At 51.5% G+C, this 22,623-nt stretch overlaps 1 protein-coding gene across 2 annotated transcripts in view; it reads right to left on the bottom strand.

Moving 5' to 3' along the window:
* Positions 1 to 1,003: 1,003 nt before the first annotated feature.
* The window catches only part of LOC138564517 (zinc finger protein 345-like), an 88,965-nt gene continuing 67,345 nt past the window's right edge, over positions 1,004 to 22,623 (bottom strand). For both annotated transcript variants that reach the window (XM_069642916.1, XM_069642917.1), the window contains exon 4: positions 1,004 to 3,309. In XM_069642916.1, the coding sequence (XP_069499017.1) occupies positions 3,105 to 3,309 (205 nt within the window). In that variant the 3' untranslated portion in view covers positions 1,004 to 3,104. The remainder of the gene's footprint in view (positions 3,310 to 22,623) is intronic.

Here is a 22,623-nt window from a genome sequence, read left to right as displayed (position 1 = left end):
ATCAGGTGCGAATCTTCTAACACGCACATACACAACGGCAACAGAAGTCAATTCGACTCTCTGTGCCACGATCTGCCACCACCGGACAGTAATCAGTAACATATCAATTGGAGACTATATAAGAGTTCGACGCAACTGTGAAGACGTATTTGTTTTTTAAAAGGAATGCAATCTCTTAAAGAACAGGTTTCAGGAAAGAGGATATCCGCTACAATGCTTAATCAAGCCCACATGAAGGTACAGAGTATGCAAAGGAGTAGTACACTGTCAAATAAGACAAGGATGGATACCACAGAGTCACACAAACCAAATGTATCACAAAATACTGCAAGGACAAAATTTGGTCACCAACATTTTAAAAAAGCATTGGTACCTTTTGCATCTGGGAAAGACCTTGCAAGACATTTGGATGCTACACCAAAAAAATTACACAATGGCACCGACGCTTAAGGACAAATGGAGTCCTTCTTTCTTACCAGGCACCGACATGGGGCCAGCGGTCACTTATCTGCAACCTGCAAGAAAGGGTTTCTCCAAATGTGAAACATGCACGATGTGCATGTATGCACCTACCAATACACAGGAATGTACTGATTCTAGAGGAATTAAATGGAGGATCAATGAAAGTATTAACTGCTGATCTAATACGAGAATTGAAAATTAGGATTTGCAAGCATATTGAAAAGATTGCGAGTTAGGATCAATTGGAAGACAAAAAAGACTTGCGGTTTATTGGCCTGAAAAAAATCTCTCTGGTAAAAAGGGGCGGTGATAAATAACTGAAACTAAGACACATGGAATCCAGGACTGTAAAGACTGGAGGGGGTATCTGTACTTCTGCCCCCTACATTGCAGGGTAAAGGCACAGAACAACTCCAGCAAGGCTCTCAATTTGGTAGCTAAGGGAGAGCAGCCAGGTGTAAGCTTTCAGGAGGTGATGCAGGCAGGTTCTTAAGTACAGTGTTTCCCCAAAGCCCCCACAAAGGAATCTCCACAAACTATGTAAGGTGATAACACAGCTTCTTTATATAAAATAAGATTTGCTACTTCTAAAGAGTACATACATATCAATAATAACACTTTGTACATTGAATACTTATTCAGAGAATGGTAGATATAAACACTCTGGGTGGTACCACACATTACTTAAATTCAGTAAGAACTGCACTAATTGCAGATAGTTTTATAAGGCAGGTGAATTCTTAAATAAGGTGTAACCAGCATAGAACAGGAAAGAAGGGCAGGTTAGTTATGAACAGTGGCAGAAGGCTTTCTTTAGACTAGACAAGTAATTCTGAGTGAGGATACACCCCAACTGGGCAATGTAAGGAAGGCAGGGTATCAACAGTAAGACAGACACAAGTGACCACAGTTCAAGGGTGTTTTATTGAACTTTCACAAGGTTGTGATAAACATCCATCTAAACCTAAACCTACTGATGAGAGCAAGCTACGACCATCAAATAATAATGATGCAGTCCTAGTGGAGTCGCATCAAAATAAAAAGGGCCTATGCTAAATAAAAAAAACTATTGCAAATAGTGTAGGTTAATGTTCATGGAAAACAAAGAAGTGTTCACAAAATGATATGTCAAGATGTTCGGGCAGTTGGCTCCCTTCCCAAGTTTTCAGCACGGAGCAAGGTGGTTCACTTAAGCAAAGCACACACTCTGGCTTCTTCTTTGACACGAGTATCCAGTTCAATTTCAAGCAACAGTGCCTTCTGTGCCCAAGTCTCTTTTCTCATCAAAGGTGGTCATTCCGACGCTGGCGGTAGCGGGTTAACGGGGCCGGTAGAGCTGCCAGCCCCGTTAACTCCCTACCGCCGCATTACAAGGTTTGCTCGCAGGACCCGGTAAGGACGCCTGGTTTTACCAGGCATCCTTAGCAGGTCCCGCGAGTAGACCAGCATGCTAATAACAGGCCCATTGTTAGCATGCTGGTCCTTTAGCGGCTCCCATTAAGGGCGCCTGGTAAAACCAGCCGCCCTTAGCACGACCCGCTAAAGGACCTCATAATGCGCCGGTAAGTGGACCTCGTAATGCGCCGGTAAGTGGTTAACGGCCCCGGCACCCTTACCGGCGCCGTTAACCCCTTACGACCCACCTCGGTATGAGGCCCATATTATGTAAAATGCGATCAACAGAATATTGGCTGAGCACCGAACATGGGGGCTTTTCCGATGATAACCGATGATAACCAAGTCGTTGTTATGTATAGTGCAATCCCACCCACAACTTACAATGAAAGGAATGCACTATTTATGCACCTGTATCCAACTCTACACAAGATGTTCATCTGCACGAGCCATCTTGCATTAGTGGAATGCAATCATTTGGATCATAGGGGATCCCCGTGGGAATTGATCTTATTAAAACACAGCCCACGAAGATCATTGGGCCTCATTACGAGGTGGGTTCGGTGCCGGTAATCCCTTACCACCCTACTACGAGTTCCCTTTGCGGGTCCTTCCTCAACGCCTGGTTTTTGCAGGCATTAAGGACAGGACCTGCAAAGGGATACTGGGGTCAATAACGGTACCGCAATTTGCGGTACCGTTATTGCCGCCTTCCCATTGAGCCCTATGGGGGCTCAAATGGGAATGGGGAATGGCCCTGGTGAATGGGGAATTACCAGTCCCTCCGAACTCGGAATGGACCGGTAATTACTCCATTCACACGGCCGGAGTCGGAAGGGTTTTGGAGGCAGCCATTGCGCTAACAGCTAAAAGCGCCATGGCTACCTCCAACCTCGTAATGAGGCCCATTGTGTATGTGGCGGTGAATTTAAGGAGTAGAACAAGGTGGACTTAAATAGTAGTACTTACAATGCTTAGAATGCACCGGTTTGCATCGCTATATAAATGGATTTTAGAGAATGGAGTCATTCTGATATGCTATTTGAGATGCACACTGAACATAGTAGCTTCTGCATATAAGCCCACGGGGAGTCAAGGGTGCGGGGTGTTGGCGTCCTGCATGGGTGCCCAATTGCCTGCCTGGGGCCTTACTGTTGCCGTCACTGATCCTGCTTGCCCCACCCACCGGCCCGCCGAATGCTACATTATCCCGCCAGCAACCCTGCGAGGCTGAAGCCCACGGGGAGTCAAGGGCGTGGGGTGTTGGCATCCCGCAGGGGTGTTTGCGAGCCCACGGATGGTGCGTGCTTCACCCCGAGCACTCTGTATTCTCTTTTTTCCTTGCAGCCTGCTGCACCTAAGGGAGCAGACTGGGCCACTTCCTGGAGTTCCGTTTCTCGTCCAGTTTTCATGACTTTCACCGTGGGACCTGCAAAGACTGGTAAGGCAGCTCTAAAAAAAAAAGAAAAAAAAAAGTTAAGATACAAACTAGCTGCACATCCAATTTGCATATTTTAACTGCAGTACTGGGGCTGGGAGCGCCCTATCCTGAACTCACGCTGAACCCTAGCCTGAACTCAATCTGAACCCTAGCCTGAACTCAATCTGAACCCTAGCCTGAACCCAACTGCCCAACAATCATGCCAGTTCCAACCATCAAGGAATCCGCCCGGGTACCAGACTAGGGATGTCACGATATTGACGGTATGATGAACTTCATTTGAAATGACGGTATACCGCGGTTATTGCAGTATAGCGCGCACGTGTGTATAAGCATTGTCTTAAATATTATTTTGCCAGGAAAAGTCACATTTTCAACAAGCCACAATACACAAACAAGAAAAACATCACCAAGAAGTTGTCTTAGCTCTTCTTACAAACATTTATTTTAGTTTTAACTCAACAGAGCAGGAGGTCCAATTTATCTTTGAAAACCAATACAACCTTTTCAAAATTTAACTAAAGAAGTAGGAGCCGGCCAAGCCATGTATGACCCTAGGGTCTCAAAGTATAACTGGAGGGTTTTTAAATCAATCAACTGTAGGCATGGCTTTGGACAATCACCCAGACCAGACTATCGTTTTTGAACGTCAACCTGCCATAACAGGAGGAAGAACGTCCAATTTGCAAAATCAATATGTTTTGTTTCTTCTGAAGACCGATAGTCAGAGAAGGGGTGCCCATGGGTTATGCCAAACCTTTTGGTTTGCTGAATTATGTTTTAGCAACACTACCCAAGGTAAAACTGGCAAAAGGATCATATCTGCTTACATTCAAAGTCTGAAAAGATTCTAAGTATTAGAATGCAAGTCTGAGTGAGCAGCAAACATTTTTTCTTAGAAAAAAAAAATCACAAATTATGATGCAGAAATACTAGCATGTTTACATGCTCTGTAGATAGTCTGCTCCTAAAAGGTGACAATATGTAGCCACTGCTACTGAAGACACGTCCAGAAGGAACACTAGTTTCTGGGATGCACAGGTATTTTTGGGCTAGATATGACAGAATGGGTAAATGCTTTTGATGTTTCCACTAAATGAGTGAATCCTCATTTCCCGTTAGCATCGGCAGAGCTTTGTAGTCTTCGACTTGAGCAATGATTGCTGCTTCTGGTTCAGAAGTGGACTGTTTCACACTTTTGGTGATTTCCAACAGCAAATCATGTAGGCCTTTTCTGGGAATAACATTAACTGTTTTTTTGCTTGCTAGTACTGGAGTTGGACATGGTGATGGAACGCCAAGGCTTTGCAGCTGCTGCTCACTCTGTTGTTCTTCACTATCTTGGGGGTCCTCTTTCTTGTCATGGTGGCAGCGGTAAAATCTGATTCCTAATCCTCACCTTCTTCCAGGCTATATATTTCTTGTAAAGTGTTTTCTTTTATTGCTTCTGCCGTATCAGTAACATTACTGAGGAAGTGTTCTTTGATCCTTGGATCCAGGAATGAACAGATGTCAAGCAGCAATCGTGTTTCAGGTGGCTCATATTTATTGCTCAGGTCTGCTGCAATAGTTTCTTTAATTTCTCTCGCTAGTGGACGATCAGTGGGAGCACAAACCAGAACGTTATTCAAGAGATGATTTAATATTGGTCTGATTGCTGATGCAGTGACACGTGTGCACAGGCAAGGAAATTTTTTAACATGTGGACGGACCCAAGTACTAATGAAATGTCCTCAAGGTTCGTCATGTCATTTTGTTTCGACATCAAATGCCAGAGATTTCTCTCTGCCGCAAGAATTGCACACACCGCTTGCTGCTACTCAATGAGGCGCTCTATGATGTCATATGTTGAGCCCCAACTTGTGACTACATCATGAATCAGGGAATGTTGAGTTCAGTTTGTTTTAAGGTTAGCTCCCGTCTTTTCTTCCAGCTGTAGCTGAATGGCTCAGCCAGCGGTCTGCAACTTTTCACTGCTGTGTTAACGCACTGAATTTTTAAACAGTTTTGAATTCCTAAATTTACATTGTGGCTGAAGCAGCTTAAGCGTGGTACTTTAAGTACCTGTTGAAATGCTTTCTTCATGTTTGAGGCGTTATCTGTGCCAATACAAGTAAGTCTATTAATGTCTAGCTGCCATTGTTGTAGCATGCCTTCAAATATTTCAGCTCTGTGTTCTGCAGTATGGTCTTCGGGCACATACAGTGTCTCCAAGCAGTGAGCCTGCATGACCCACTCTGGTGAGATGCAGTGGAGTGTCAGGCTAATATATGGCTCCCCTCTTCCACCATTGCTTTTCCAAAGATCAGTAGTTGCTGCAAACCACCTGGCTCTGCCAACAGCTTCCTGCACTTCATTCCTCAAAGCTGAATACAATTCTGGGATTTCTTTTCCAGAAAAAGATGTTCGTGATGGAAGTTCGTATTTAGGATTCAGCTGGTTTACTAAATGCTTGAAACCTGGTCTTTCGACTCCGTAATAGGGAACCATATCTTTTGCAATGAAGAAAGCAACAGCAGCATTCATTTGTTGAGCAGATTTAGAGGTACGGTCGTATTTCTTTTGCTTCTCAAAGATATTTTCCATTGTATATTGAGGGAGGTTTTCTGGGGATTGGCGGCACCACTGCAATGCAAATACAAAAAAATTAACTCAAAAGTAAAGGTAGGCAAGTTAAAATCATCTACAAGTGGACAGCCCCACACACCAGTGCCAAGGCGGCAGCAGCACCTCGCCAGTCCAAGCTGGGCCTGTGCGATGCAGTGCACTGCACTAGTGCGCAATGCACATGTTACGCTCCTAATCATGATGGTTTTATTTGGTAACTAAAAATACCTTTGTACTGGATGATGCTTCTGTGGAGTCTGCTGTATTAGTGAAAGTGGCAGGAGGAGCAAGTCGTTTCCTTTTGATGGACGGCTGCGTTTCTAGAAAAAGGCCTGGATGCTGCTCTCGAAGATGCGTAAACATATTAGATGTGTTTCCGCCCTTAGCTGACATTTGTTTGGTACAGGCACGGCAAATGGGAGAGCCATCTTCTTTTATTTCTCCTCTGATTTTAGCATAGCCAAAGTAGTTCCACACTGCTGAAGTTCTCCGTTTCATGGAAGGGTACAGCTGCATTTCCTCACGTGATGGGCCGGCGGTGTCGGTGGTGTCATGGTCATCTACCTCTTCCATCATTGTTGGATTTGGTTGTTTTCACTACTTCACCCAACAGTTGCTCTAGCTGCACTTGTGTACATTTGACTCACTATTTGACCCTGGAATTGGAAATAAAATGGCCTTATTGACTTTTGACTCAGCCTGTGGCAGTGATAGTGCAGTTACAGTACTAGTCAACATCAACAAGTAACTATAACTCGGCTAGATTCAAGTTATTAGTCTGTGTAACTGTGAGGTCATTCCCCTCTCCTTTTAAGTAGAACCGTGACAGTGCTTTTAGACCGACACACACACACACCTCATGTGTTGTCTGATGATGTGACATTAGATTGTACACGTCACAGAGAGGAAATGGAATACATAAGGGTGAGAGAAAGAAATACATACAGGTGGGTGGGCCCGGGCCGCCGATTGAAGGCTCTTGAATAATCTGTCGCTATAATAAAATGAGCCCCACCCACCCAGCCACCAGCTGTACGTCTTATGTCTGCATCAGAATGTAAAAAAGAGTGGAGATCCTTTTTTTGTTCCATTATAATGTCTACTCTACTCGACAGGTGCGTGCCTCTGACCGCCACAGTGAGTCTAGTGACAAAGAAGGATTGGGCATTGGGATAGGCAAATGTGCATTTAGTGTTTCAGATCCTTGCTGGATATCCATCTTCTGTCTTGAATCAAGACAGTCACAAGAGATGGCCAACCAGCACAGATGTGAAACACTACATGCCCAATTACCCATGGCCTGCGAAATGCCATCGCTAAGAAGTGGATGGGACAGATAATTGTTAAGGCAATGACTGAGGTGATAATACAGGAGGAAAGTGACAGCCGCAGGGATCCAGCAAAGTCTGCAAACACAGCTAGAAGTCGACTCCCAGAATGCAAAATAATGTCGACCTGAAAAATCTATTTAAGCCCACTATACTTTCAGTGATTTTAAGACATGTAATAAAAGAAGTTGTGTAATAAACAAAAATAGATAAGCAGATTCTTTGCAACAAACCTCCACTATTTGGTGCATGTATACGATCATACGAGGTTAGGGTTTTAATTATTAACATATGACCCGTTAGGTAACTCGCTCACAAAGATCTTTTGTAGGACAGACTCATTTGGATGGGTAGTGGCAGAGTAGTGCTGCACCAAACTTGCCTTCTAGCCACGATGTTAAATCATACCGGTTGGTAAGCCTGCAAGGGTCTTGGACCCTCGCAGACGTTAACACAGGGCAACAGGCCCAATCACAGAGTGTGGTTGGGGAATGAGGGGGGCAAATTGAAGGCAGGGGTGGGTTGGACCAAAAGGGGCCCTGGAAATAATTTTCAAAGTGGCCCCATATTACATATTTTCAACAAGTCCAACCTTTTCCCATGAGATAATGTGGAAATAAAATAGGTTATCACACAAAAGAGGCCCATAGTGCTGAGGCCTACCGGAAAATCTCCAGAGTTCTCTATAGGCCAGTCCGCCCCACCCCTCATTGAAGGTACTGGGAAGGAGCTCGGGGTTGGAGTGGGAGTGACTCTGCAAGCGCTAGAAGCGCGTTTGCAACGACAACAAAAAACAAAATGTAGCCGACTTGTCCGGCATTTAGTGGCAATCCAATCAATAGGCCCACGAGGCACCCCCCCCCCCATCCTCCCGCTAGCAGTAGTCAGCTCATCTCTTCCTCTCTGCCCCACACATCTTACCTCAATTGTAACATGAGATGCAGAAGGCGCTCTGCTTTCCTACAGGCTCTCAGCCAATGCACTCTCCCCTTTGATGTACTAATACTACTACAAGAGGAGAATGACATTTGTTCTCCAAGGCTAGAAAAGAAGAAATAGGCAGAATACATTTTAGACCTTGCCCAATGCCCAATGCGTGTGGCCTGGTGCTTAAAACCTTCCCCTCCCAAACATGTTCCCTTCCCTCACTGCAATCTTGACCTGTGGAGGACCCTGGGCCCATCACTATACAGTTACACACGCATATGTGTCAGATGTCATTCTTTTATTGGTGCATAGTACTGGTCTATGCATACATTACTGTAGCTGTAAATCAGTTCATGATATTGGAGTTTAAATTTTCATCATCTACCAGAGGTAAAGTGCATACTTGCACCATTCAGTAATCTGCACGTGCCGGCATGTACTGGTTAATGCTATTCGGGTGTACGCACATGAAAAGGAAATGAGTGCATATGTACATATTGGTTTATTAAAGAGTCACATAAATCGAGTTAAGGACAGAATGTATATATGACTCTGATGCCATTATTAGAGCACGATCACATGTCAGTTAAGGATATTTAAGTATATGCATAATATATACCAACCAATTCATGCTGCATGGGTGTATGCATAAAGCGGTTCATATGCAAGGGTGTGTATGTCCGTTCAAATGACATAGTTGCAACTATTCACACCAGGGTGTATGTATATAGCAATCAAGAATATCCCCTAGTTGAATTGTAGGGTGTTTGCAAATCTCAATTACTAAGATCAGGGGGTTACACATGAGGAGGCAAGTATATAGTCTGTCCTTGCGTCCAGAAGCCTCGCCTGGTGCAAACATGCAGGTTTGGTTCATGTTTTGCTGTGCGCCAACCCCCTGCACGGAACAGTGGTGCACTCATTCACCCCCTGCACGGAACAGTGGTGCACTCATTCACCCCCTGCACGGATCGGTGGTGCACTCATTCACCCCCTGCACGGAACGGTGGTGCACTCATTCGTGCATCGCTGGATTATATGCGGGCCAGGGCGTTTCATCGGAAAGCGCAAGGCCACCTGGTGAATAGCGCGCTCTCATTTACAACTGGCAGATTCTCAGTTTTTGTGCAATTTACATTTTTAAAATGCAGAATATGTACATTTTCTAAGGAAAACAGTTCCTTCGTATTCAGTCCATAATAATGTGTGTGTGTGGTAGTGTGAGCGTTGCCTCCTCTTATTAACAAACGGATGCTCCGAGCGGGTAAATAAAGGATGTGCAGTAGAAGCAGGCTCACTACCACAAACCTACTCGAACAATCTTTCACGTAGTGTCCTGGCAGTGCGATTAGCAGAAAGCTAATTCTGGGCGTTGTGATTAGTGGGATTATTTATTTATTTTTAAATGTTTTTATTGGCATTTGTAATCATACACATAGCAGTAGAGCACGGAGTGTGCTTTATTTTATCGATCATGTGTCGTGTCTGCCAAGAGAACAGCAGATAACAACAAACTAACAAAAATAACAATAATAACAACTTTGACTGTCCACTCCTATGGAATCGTAACATGGTCTTTATTCTGCGTGTTTGGCTCGGGACCGGGGCCACCACTCTTTGTGGCCGTTTCGGGACACAGCGCTTGGAACGTACTCGGGCTCATTGATCTGATCGTAAAGATTTACCTGGGATTTGTGTCCTGTTGGGCTGCTCAGGGGGGTTTGAAGTCTGTCGAGAAGATCATGTCTCTCATGAGGGCTTTCCAGGACTCTAGTGCTGTGCTCACATTGTCCCCACCTCTATTGTTTACCTCCTCCCAGGCTCTGGTTTCGGCCGTGGTCCACCTCTCCATTTCCCTGATCCAGAGTCCATATGTGGGGCCTGCGGGCGACTTCCAGGCCATCGCTATTGTTCTTTTCACAAGAATGGATGCCATAAGCTTCACTAGATGCTTGATTTTACCAAGTCTCGGGTGGGTGCCCAGGAGACACTCCTTAATTGTCCATTCATACCTTTCCAGTCTAGCTCTCCTGCAGGTTTGCTCGGCAGCGAGCCAGAGCTTCTGGGATCTGGGGCAAGCCCAGAGCATGTGGATCAAGTCAGCTTGTTCGGAGGAGCACCATGGGCATGTCGAATGGATTTTGTTGTTGAAGGTGGCTATCCTGTGCGGGGTCATGTAGGTCCTGTAAAGGACGTTCAGCTGGATCATCCTGAACCTGGCGTTCCGTGACACCTCCTTCGGGTATAGCAGGGCTCTTGCCCATTCTTCCTCCGTGATTTCTGTCCCAATGTCGGTCTCCCACCTCTCTTTCAGGCGCGCTCAAATTATACATCTCCTGTACAAGGGGGTGGGTCTCTGGTTCCTCAGGCCATGTGTTCCATTTGGTCTTGGCTACGTGTCTCACCCTCTGGTAAAATAAGAATTGTCCTGAAGAGAGTCCGTCCATTAGTTGCAGCGAATCAAAGTCCCTAAAGGCTCCTTCGTCAAACATGTCTCCCCATGTGTAGAGGCCACAAGTCTCCCAGTTCCTCATGACTGGGAGGTCGATGGGGGTCTTGCATACATCTGTCAACATGGGGATTTCGGGCATGTACGGGTGATGGAGGCCTAGTAGTGTTCTGACCCTGTTCCAGACCCGCCTCCCCAGGATTACTATCATGGGTGGGGTCAGGGGGGGGCCCACCTGCGAGCCCCATATTATCTCCGTAGGGTGCGTAGGCCCGGTCAGCTGGCGAAGGAGGCCAGTCTCAGCAGAGGGTTCATCCGAGAGCCACTTTGTGACATGTGTTAGTTGTGATGCGAGATAGTATCTCTGGAAGTCGGGTAGTTGGATGCCGCCCTCGGTGTGGGGGAGCGTGAGGATGTTCAGGGCAAGCCTATGTCTGGACTGACCCCAAAGAAAGTCCCTGACCAGAGATTCCAGTTTCCTGAAGAAGGGCGGGGGGATATAGTGAGTGATGTTGGTGAAGTAGTAGAGGAATCTTGGGAGTATAATCATTTTGGAGATTGCAGCTCTACCCATCATGGAGAGGGGGAGCTTTGACCTGGACCTTCGAACTCCGCACATTGCTGCTTCGGTGTTGCGCTCGTGGGTGGCGGCTGGCGTGTGCATGATGGTTAGGCCTAGGTAGCAGAAGGCCTCCGGCTGCCACTGGATCCCTATTTCGGGTAGTTCCTCTATGTCTCGTCCTCTGAGTCCCGCACGGGGGAAGGAGCATGATTTCTGTCTACTAAATTTTATCCCTGAGTATTTGGCAAAATTATCGAGGACATCCAATGCTGTAGGTGCGGTTTCTCGGGGGTTCCTGCGGTATAGAAGGACATCGTTAGCATATAGGGAGATGATGTTGTATGTTCCGCCAATGCTGATGCCAGAGTCGAACAGTTGCTTCCGGAATAGATTGCCACTAGTTCCAGGCCCAGGATGTACAACATCGGTGATAGTGGGCACCCTTGCCTGGTTCCTCTTTGGATGGGCCATGCTCCTGATACCACACTGCCAGTCTTCACCCGGGCCACCGGGTTGTTGTAGAGCACCTCGACCCACCGGATGAAGTGTTCCCCTAGGCCAAACTCTCTCAGGGCCAAGATCAGCCACTCCCAAAATATCGAATCGAATGCTTTTACAGCGTCAAGTGAGAGTACCGCTAGGTCCTCCTTGCTCTCCACTGTTTGCGCCATAACATGTTGGAGCCTCCTCAGATTGGCGGTAGTGTTGCGTCCTGGGACGAAGCCGTTCTGGTCTTCATGTATCAAGGACCCTATCACCCTCGAGAGCCTCTTGGCTAATATAGTCGTAAGGATTTTGCAATCGTAATTCAGCATAGCCAAGGGGCGGTACGAGTCTCACTCATCGGGTGGTTTGCCTGGTTTGAGCATTGGTATTATGAGAGTCTCTCTCATGCTACTCGGCAAGGTTCCAGTCTCATATGCCTCCAAATAGACTTCATGTAATATCGGGGTTAGGATCGCCTCGTAAGCCTTATAGAATTCTGGGGTGAGGCCGTCCGTCCCGGGTGTCTTGCTAGTGGAGAGGGACCTGATCGCTTCCGATATATCTTCTAGTGTGATGGCCTCCTCCAGCCCAGCTCGGGGTTCTTGACTCAGCGTGGGTAGTCCGATTTCGTCCAGGGTGTCTCTAATGTCTTCTTCAGGGATTTGCTCGTTGTGGGCGTAAAGCCTGGCGTAAAAGCTTGAGAAGACTTCATTTATTGCTTGTTGTGTCCTTTGTGTTGTGCCTCCCTCGTATTTGATCTCTTTAAGGGCCTGCCTCGGATTCTCCCTCTTGCATAACCAAGCAAGTATCCTGCCTGGCTTGTCCGCTTCTTTGTGTGCCCTCAGGGTCCGTGTGGAGAAGTCGAACTTGGACAGCCTCTCCCAGGCTGTCCTGCATTCCTCCCTGATGTCCTTCAGTTTGGCCTCCCTGGCAGTGGTCGGAGGCGAAGCATCTTCCAGTTGCCTGATCTCATCCTCCTTGTCCTCCAGCTCCTTCCTCAGTAGCCTCCTGATCCCACCGGCTTCAGCTATTATCTCGCCCCTCGTTACCACCTTCATGGCTTCCCAGAATGTGCTCCACTTCTGGACCGATCCCTTATTGATCTCTACGTACTCGTCTAGTTTCTCTCTTAGGGTTTCCTTGAATGCAGGGTCCGTCAAGGTTTCGGTTGGCATATGCTACATCGGGATAGGGGGCCGCGGGCCTCTTAGGTGGAGCTGTATCAGGAGAGGAGAATGATCCAAAATCGATCTTCCCAGGTAGTTTGCCGACTCAACCAGCGGTATCAGTGCGTTGTCAACGAAAAGATGGTCTATCCTGGTGTGTAAATCGTGGGGGGCGGAGTAGAATGAGTAAGCCCTGTCGATGGGGTGCAAGTCTCGCCAGACGTCAACCAGGTGCAAGTCCGCAACCACATTGCGGAGAGTGGGGGAGGCAGGGCCGTTGGGGATGCGCGGCGTTAAAGATCTGTCTGTGTCTTCGTTCATCACGCAGTTGAAGTCTCCCCCCCCCACAAGAAGGCGTCCTCCCTGTGGTGTGCAATTTTGGCGCATACCTGCTTGAGGTGGGAGGGTATGCCATGTTGTGGGAAGTATGAGTTGACTATGCATAGTCGGGAATTTTCCAGCATGCCCCAGACTATCACGTACCTGCCTTCTTCGTCCGTCTCCATCCCCATCTGGTGAAAGGGTGTGTCAGGACTCACCCACGTGTATACGCCGCGTGCGTACTTCGAGCAAGAGGAGCCGCTGCCCTGGCCACCCCAATAGTCTGCCAGTTTGTTTGCGGTGTCGGATGTGAGGTGCGTTTCCTGCAGTAGGGCAAACGATACCTTCTTTCTTTTCAAGTAGGAGTGTATTCGATTTCTCCGCAGGTAGGATCCCATCCCTCTGACGTTCCATGTGATTATTCTGAAGCGTGCTGCCATTGCTTGGCTTTGATCATGGATATGGGAGGCTCCCCGCCCATTTCCTGGGTTGGGCATCCACTGCTAGGTGTCATGCTTCGATTTGCTTGCATGGGGTGGTGGGCTCCAGTTTCCGGCCTTTGATCCTCTGTGGATTGGAGGACAGTCTTCATGAGGAGTGCAGTCATAACAAAAACTGAACGAAAATAACCATAACTGGTGCACCCAGCTACTGCCAAGGGGGGGCAGTGCTCGGGGGCTCTCGTGCCGTCTGTCCCCATCCAGGTTTCTGGCACGAGTAGGTTCGTGCCGGCAGTTAGCCAGCACTGGGCTTCCGTGGGTGCGTGCTGTGTGCTCATGAGCGGGAGGCCGGGTGGGCCCCGTAGTCACTTGATGTTCTCAATGTAGTTTCCTTGGTGGTGATGTACACTCTTGTGATGGTGTACAGTGCTGGTTCATGGGTGGTGGTGTCCAGGTGTCAGTCCGTCGCCCCTTGTGCTTTCGGTTCAGTTCTCATGGGTGGGTTCAGGGGGGACATCCGCCAGGTTATTGTGTTCCAGCCACATGGTGGCTGCGGCTGGGGTTTCCAAAAATATCGCTCGCCCCTTGTGGATCACTTTTAGTCTGGAGGGGTACAGCAGCATGTATTTTAGATTTAGTTTTCTCAATCTAGCTTTGATTGGGACAAAAGAGTTCGTTGCTCTCTGCACTGACTGCGTGTAATCATGGTAGATGGTGACTTTTGAATTGTCCCGCTCTAGCTCTCCGCCCTCTCTCGAGAACTTTAGGATCACTTCGCGGTCCCGGAAATTGAGGACCTTCGCTATGATGGGGCGAGGAGAGGACCCCGGAGGGGGTTTCTTCTGGAGCGATCTGTGAGCCCTTTCTATGGCGAAGCCCTGGGAGAGTTTTTCCGCCCCAATTTCCTGCTGTATTAGGGATTCTATGTAGGCCGTCGGGTCCGTGGTCTCGGCTCCCTCAGGAATATCCAGTATCCTAATATTGTTGCGCCTAGGGCGGCCCTCTGCCTCCTCTGATCTTGCCTCCAAGTAGCTCACCTTTCTCCGAAGGTCCGCCACCTCTGCCTTGAGGTCTTGTGTGTCCTCGGCGATGTCCTTCTGGGTGGTTTCTATGTTGGTGACACGTTCCGTAAGATTGCGGGCATCTTGTCTTATGAGTTGGATGTCAGCCTTCACTTCACCAATTTTCGTGTCAATAAATGTTCTTAGAGCAGCAATCGCCTCGAGTACCTGGTTGTCCTTGTCGCATTCCCCTGGGCTGGTCTGCGCAGCTGTGCTTTTAGACTTGGACTGGGCGCTCAGAAGGGGTTTTGGGGTGACAAAAGGATCCATAGTGGCATTCTTGGCCTTGCCCCTTGAGGTAGACATTGCAGAGTCTCTGGTGCCCTTTGCTTGTTGTAAGTGTCTGGTCGGCCTCATTCAGGGTGTGTGGTCGTATGGCTCTCCACAGCCCGCTCTCCGTTTGGCCCACGGGGGCACCGCACCGTATTGGGGGGGGACGCCTCAGCAGATTAATTCGCCTGTCGGGTCGACCCTGCTTTGTCGTTTGGAGGCGAGGGCCGACCCGTGGCCCTAGTTATGTTCGTCGAGATGAAGCGTCGGGCTGAGCTGGGGGGTGTCTTCGGTGTCTCCGTTGCTAGTTCCGGAGCGCGGTCCCCTGCGTGTTGTTGCGGTGGGCCTCGAGTGCCAGGGGACCCGATATCACAGACCAGGGGGCCCCCACAGCCTCTCCCCGCTTTGATCCGGAGGGGTACCGCCGAGGGCGGCGGGTCCCAGCGGGCAGACCCCGGATTCGGCGGGAGCAGCTCTGTGTGCCGTCCGCCATGAGCGCTCGGGACGCAAGGTAGAGAGTCTTGCCGGGAGGGTCCTGGGCCTCCCAGTGATGTTCTGCTGGGCGGCGCTACACGGTTCGGCTGGTCCCGCTGCTTCGTTGGTTACGCTCGATCAGCAGTGAGCGTGGATGCCTGGCTGGCCCCGGGGAGTGAAGTGTCGCCGGCCCACCTGCGGGGTTCAGGCTCTCCCGGACATCGAAGCCGCCATTTTGTGTGCGCCGCTCGGAGGGGGGGGAGCTGGGCCAAAGCGCCGTATCGGGGCTCCCGAGCTCCGATTTTCGTCAAGAGCAGCTGCAGAGCACGGGTCCTCGCCTCAGCTTCGGTTGGGTTGTCGGATGGGCAGCACAGCAGGCTTGAAACACTGAATTCAGGTTCAGACTACGGGGCTTCGCCGGAGCTCGAAAGTTCCACGTCCTCACTCCATGAGCACCAAGCCACGCCCCGGGATTATAAATGTGTTATTAATCTGACTCCGGATTGATCCATTGATAGTTTCATCCTTTCGGAAAACACGTAATTGGAAGGCTGCTTGCGCCAGCAGGCGGAAGGTGCATTAATTAACCCCCATTTTGATCTGCTTGAGGTCTGATGAAATGCAGTTCAAACGCGTTAGTTCAAATCAGCTGCTCATTGTTCGTGCGATACTTCATCCAACTGCTAGGATCACAGTCAGAAAAGAGCAATATATTTGCAGTGCATTCTCACCCTAGGGGCACATGTAACTTGCAATGTGAACGTGTACAAACAACCTTTGTATGTGTGCAGTGGCCACAATGGAAGCCCTTGGTGTTTACACCGTATTTCAGGGAGCAACAATAAACGCATGACGTGATGACGCTCCAACTCAGCCGTACAAATAGACACATCATTCGTCAGACGTCCCACTTTATACCCCCCAGTGCTTTCCAAATAATACGCCATACCCACTCTCCCAGACACAGGATCGTTCGAACCATCCGTGAACACCTTACATCCTTCCTTCCCTGCCACATACGCCTGACCCAAAGCCTTGATCTCACCCCGCAAACCCCGCTTCTTCAACACCACACTCGCCAACTCTAAACACACCTTTGGAGACCCCATCATCCACATCGGCCATCTAACCAAATCCGTACCCGTCACAGCCAACAACTCGCCTACACCCCACTTCACCCCCCTTCTCCCACATATGAAACCCCAAAGTGCCCCCCTTCCTCCTCTACCGGTCCCTATAATAGTCAAACCTCCAATTATACTTCAAAAATTCACGCACCGGATGAGCCACACTCTTCGCACTACACTTCACCCACCACCTCATATTCAACGCATCCCTCCTCAACCCCAACGGCATCTCCCCCACAAGCACCTGCACCGCATTCACTGGAGAGGACCTCATCACACCCGAACACACCCTCAATGCCCTCGCCTGCACCCTATCCAACCGCAGCTTCTGACTCGCTGTGAAACCCACTGCCACCTGACATCCAAAATCCATCACACTCAAAATCAACCCCTTATACAGCATTCGTAAACACTTCTGCTGCGCACCCCACTCTTTCCCAGACACCACCCGCAACAAATTCAACCTACGTTTACACTTATCCACCACACCTCCACCTGCACATTCCAGTTCAACTTCCTATCCTTGGCGATTGATAGGGTGTGCGAGTTGGGGTATGAGAAGGTAGTGGTGTTCTCGGATTCATTAAGTGGGTTGCAGGCGATTGTGGCAGGGAATGGTGATAGGAAGGATGTGATTTTGGACATCAGGAGGAAGATTGATCGGTGTGTGCATGGGGGAATGGATTTGGAGTTGGCGTGGGTCCCCAGTCACAGTGGCATTTTGGGTAATGAGTTGGTGGAACTGGCCGTGGGTGAAGGTATGAGGAGGGGAACGGTTGGTGTGAGGTTGCCTTTGAGTGTGGATGAGGTGAAGGCTATGGTGGTGAGACGGGTCATGGATGAGTGGCAGGAGAGGTGGGTGAGTGGGGTGAAGGGCAGGTGGATGTTTGGTGTTCGTGGGAAAGTGTCGGTGAAGGTGGATGCAGGGAGTCTGGAATGGAGGAGGGTGGGAGGAGGTGATGCTGAATCGGTTGAGGATAGGGCATGTGGGGCTGAATGACTGTATCGAGTGGGGAAGCGTGAGTCGAGGGAATGTGCAGTGTATGGGGTGCCTGAGACTGTGGGACATTTTTTGCCCAGGTGTGAGAGAGATGTTGTGGAGAGAGAATTGATGAGGGTTCGGTGGACTGCGCTGGGTGTGGCTGAGATGAGTGGGAGGGCTTTGCTGGGAGGTGATGGGGAGAGAGGCAGGAGGAGGAGCAGTGTGATGTTAGATTTTGTGAGGCAGACGGGCGGTGGGAGGAGTTGTGAGTTTATGTGTGCTAGGTATTGATTGGTGGGTCTGGTGCACATCATCCTATTGGATGGGGAAGCGCCTGCGTGGGTCCGCCCACGCATTCAGTAATTAAGAAGAAGTGATGACGCTCCTTTTCCCTATAATGCGTTTAAACTGCCTTTAGTATGAACCGAACACATCATTTGAAGCAGAGAGGAGAAGTCTCCACTATCAGATAGTAGACCCCTGGACCTCCTGGCAGTGGCGTGGGCATAATGTGGCATGAAGGGCAAGGCGCCAGGGGCCAACCTGTTGCTCTAGCTACGCTTTGTTCAGAGCTGGTCCTGACAACTTATCATGACAGCGCACATTCCCTGCTTGATGCACACAAACGGGGTCAATTGTTTCAAAATATAGAGCTTCAAATGTTATGCATAAAAAACACAATGCCAAAAAACAGCTACAAGCATGTGACTTTCTCACACAGTCTCTTCATATCTCCCCCACTTCATTGGGCAGGAAATGAGGTTGTCCCTTCTCAGGAATGAAATAATCGAGCACCCTTAGCTTTTAGGCTCATATCATACTACATTCTTTCCGATTCCCACTCAGCAGTGATTCTGGATGCAGAATACCCATGAGGCACCAGAAGAAAAAACATCTAGCTACGTGTGTCTGTGTGGAGCGTACATAGTAGGAGCCAAGCCAGCACTCAATGGAGCCTCGTCCAACAAAAGAAACTACAGAGAGAACGCTGGGAAGGGCTGGGGAGAGCTGGGATGAGCTGAGGATGGCTGGGAAGAGCTGGGGAGGGCTGGGGATGGCTGGGGAGAGCTGGGGAAGAGCTGGGGAAGAGCTGTGGGAGGGCTGGGAAGGGCTGGGGGAGAGCTGGGGAGGGCTGGGGAGGGCTGGGGATGGCTGGGGAGAGCTGGGGAAGAGCTGTGGGAGGGCTGGGGAGAGCTGGGGAAGAGCTGTGGGAGGGCTGGGGAGAGCTGGGGAAGGGCTGGGGGAGAGCTGGGGGAGAGCTGGGATGAGCTGAGGAGGGCTGGGAAGAGCTGGGGAGGGCTGGGGATGGCTGGGGAAGAGCTGTGGGAGGGCTGGGGAGAGCTGGGGAAGAGCTGGGGAAGGGCTGGGGGAGAGCTGGGATGAGCTGAGGAGGGCTGGGAAGAGCTGGGGAAGAGCTGTGGGAGGGCTGGGGAGAGCTGGGGAAGGGCTGGGGGAGAGCTGGGGAAGGGCTGGGAAGAGCTGGGGAGAGCTGGGGGAGGGCTGGGGGAGAGCTGGGGAGGGCAGCCAGGGCAGGCACGACGGGTTGGCCCGTGCTTCCAGTTTCACATGCAGGATCTTTCTGGAAAGTTAACTGCATGCACACGATTGATTGCTTTGAGGTGTTATAGTGTGCAGGCTGTAAAGACACTACAGAATGAATTGCCTCTGGGAGCAAAATAACAGAAGTCAAACAGCTGATGTGAGGGCGTCTGGGATTGCACCCTGTCAGGGGAGTAGGGATGCCTCCCAACCTGGGGCAGGCGGCTTAGTGGGCCAAAGGCCAAACGCCAGAGCCAGCCCAGTACCAGAGCGGGGTGGGCGGTGAATAATACGTATGGCAGCCAGTGCCCACCTACTGTGTACTTATGTATTGTAATGCATTGGGCGTGACGCACGTATCCAACTGCATGTCATGCCCTGCGCACGTGTCCATGAATGGCACGTGTGCGTGGGATGCAGGGGGTGTGAGGTCTGAGTTGGAGAGTTTGCAGACTCCGCTGTGAGAGTGCAAGTGGCAGAGGCGAGCGAGGCGCCTGCTATGGGGACCTGGGGAGCTTCTAAAAGCACAGGGGCTGGGATGCAGTTCCGATTTCAATAAAGGATGTATTGGGAATGGGTGCTAAGTGGGTATGTGTAAACGCGGGATTCCGTAATAGGTTACAAACACTTTTGTTTCTAGGCGCGTTATAAATGCCATCCCATACATATCATGCGCTCAGTAGCCTTTCACCCTCATCTGCCAACAGGTAGGGTATCACGCACCATGCACATTCATTCAGCCTCACAATAACACACATATAGAGAATAAAAACACATTTAATTCGCAGTAAAACGTACTAAGGGCACATTCATCACATGAGCCTAGATTTCAACAAAGGGGGAGAAGCAGGAAAGAAGGCCATGAAGAGGGAGGGAAGAAAAAGAGGATAGAGGTCCTGGTGTGGGGGCTGCTCACCTTCTTGGAACCTTTGAAATCCAGCACAGCACAGGCACAGCACGTAGCTTTCGGAAGTGTGTGTGACAGCAGGGTTTATAAGGAGCACAAACGGAGCCTCAACTGTCTCTGACAGTGACACGTGCATTGATTCCAGAATGTTCCAGCCTGGGCAAACTCCACCTCCTCCAGGCGCACTGAAGCCAGCCCAGCCTGGGCCCGGGCAAACTCCACCTCCTCCAGGCTCACTGAAGCCAGCCCAGCCTGGGCCCGGGCAAACTCCACCTCCTCCAGGCGCACTGAAGCCAGCCCAGCCTGGGCCCGGGCAAACTCCACCTCCTCCAGGCGCACTGAAGCCAGCCCAGCCTGGGCCCGGGCAAACTCCACCTCCTCCACCCCCAGGCTTGCTGAAGCCAGCCCAGCCCAGCCCAGCCTGGGCCCGGGCAAACTCCACCTCCTCCAGGCTCACTGAAGCCAGCTCAGCCGGGGCCTGGGCAAACTCCACCTCCTCCACCCCCAGGCTTGCTGAAGCCAGCCCAGCCCAGCCTGGGCCCGGGCAAACTCCACCTCCTCCAGGCTCACTGAAGCCAGCCCAGCCTGGGCCTGGGCAAACTCCACCTCCTCCACTCCCAGGCTTGCTGACGCCAGCCCAGTCTGGGCCCGGGCAAACTCCACCTCATCCAGGCTCACTGAAGCCAGCTCAGCCGGGGCCTGGGCAAACACCACCTCCTCCACCCCCAGGCTTGCTGAAGCCAGCCCAGCCCAGCCTGGGCCCGGGCAAACTCCACCTCCTCCAGGCTCACTGAAGCCAGCCCAGCCAGGGCCTGCGCAAACTCCACCTCCTCCAGGCTCACTGAAGCCAGCCCAGCCTGGGCCCAGGCAAACTCCACCTCCTCCAGGTTCACTGAAGCCAGCCCAGCCTGGGCCCAGGCAAACTCCACCTCCTCCACTCCCAGGCTTGCCGAAGCCAGCCCAGTCTGGGCCCGGGCAAACTCCACCTCCTACAGGTTCACTGAAGCCAGCCCAGCCTGGGCCTGGGCAAACTCCACCTCCTCCAGGCTCATAAAACCAGCCCAGCCCAGTCTGGGCCTGGGCAAACTCCACCTCCTCCAGGCTCACTGAAGTCAGCCCAGCCAGGGCCTGGGCAAACTCCACCTCCTCCACCCCCAGGCTTGCTGAAGCCAGCCCAGCCTGGGCCTGTGCAAACTCCACCTCCTCCACCCCCAGGCTTGCTGAAGCCAGCCCAGCCCAGCCTGGGCCCGGGCAAACTCCACCTCATCCAGGCTCACTGAAGCCAGCCCAACCGGGGCCTGGGCAAACTCCACCTCCTCCACCCCCAGGCTTGCTGAAGCCAGCCCAGCCAGCCTGGGCCCGGGCAAACTCCACCTCATCCAGGCTCACTGAAGCCAGCCCAGCCGGGGCCTGGGCAAACTCCACCTACTCCACCCCCAGGCTTGCTGAAGCCAGCCCAGCCCAGCCCAGCCCAGCCTGGGCCCGGGCAAACTCCACCTCCTCCAGGCGTACAGAAGCCACCCAGCCTGGGCCCGGGCAAACTCCACCTCCTCCACTCGCAGGCTTGCTTAAGCCAACCCAGCCTGGGCCCGGGCAAACTCCACCTCCTCCAGGCTCACTGGAGCAAGCCCAGCCTGGGCAAACTCCACCTCCTCCACCCCCAGGCTTGCTGAAGCCAGCCCAGCCTGGGCCCGGGCAAACTCCACCTCATCCAGGCTCACTGAAGCCAGCCCAGCCGGGGCCTGGGCAAACTCCAGCTACTCCAGGTTCACTGAAGCCAGCCCAGCCTGGGCCTGGGCAAACTCCACCTCCTCCAGGCTCATAAAACCAGCCCAGCCCAGCTGGGGCCTGGGCAAACTCCACCTCCTCCACCCCCAGGCTTGCTGAAGCCAGCCCAGCCTGGGCCCGGGCAAACTCCACCTCATCCAGGCTCACTGAAGCCAGCCCAGCCGGGGCCTGGGCAAACTCCACCTCCGCCACCCCCAGGCTTGCTGAAGCCAGCCCAGCCTGGGCCCGGGCAAACTCCACCTCATCCAGGCTCACTGAAGCCAGCCCAGCCGGGGCCTGGGCAAACTCCAGCTACTCCACCCCCAGGCTTGCTGAAGCCAGCCTAGCCCAGCCTGGGCCCGGGCAAACTCCACCTCCTCCAGGCTCACTGAAGCCAGCCCAGCCGGGGCCTTGGCAAACTCCACCTCCTCCAAGCTCACTGAAGCTAGCCCACCCTGGGCAAACTCCACCTCCTCCAGGCTCACTGGAACCAGCCCAGCCCAGCCTGGGCCCGGGCAAACTCCACCTCCTCCAGGCTCACTGAAGCTAGCCCAGCCTAGGCCTGGGCAAACTCCACCTCCTCCAGGCTCACTGGAACCAGCCCAGCTGGGGCCTGGGCAAACTCCACCTCCTCCAGGCACACTGAAGCCAGCCCAGCCGGGGCCTGGGCAAACTCCACCTCCTCCACTCCCAGGCTTGCTGAAGCCAGCCCAGCCTGGGCCCGGGCAAACTCCACCTCCTCCAGACTCACTGGAGCCAGCCCAGCCTGAGCCTGGGTGAACTCCACCTACTCCACCCCCAGGCTTGCTGAAGCCAGCCCAGCCCAGCCCAGCCCAGCCTGGGCCCGGGCAAACTCCACCTCCTCCAGGCGCACTGAAGCCAGCCCAGCCGGGGCCTGGGCAAACTCAACCT

Source organism: Ambystoma mexicanum, chromosome 1p (genome assembly GCF_040938575.1).
Source record: "Ambystoma mexicanum isolate Mex_15411 chromosome 1p, UKY_AmexF1_1, whole genome shotgun sequence".
Classification (NCBI taxonomy): domain Eukaryota; kingdom Metazoa; phylum Chordata; class Amphibia; order Caudata; family Ambystomatidae; genus Ambystoma; species Ambystoma mexicanum.
Note: the sequence above shows the minus strand (reverse complement) of the source record. Positions and strands in the feature narration are given on the sequence as shown.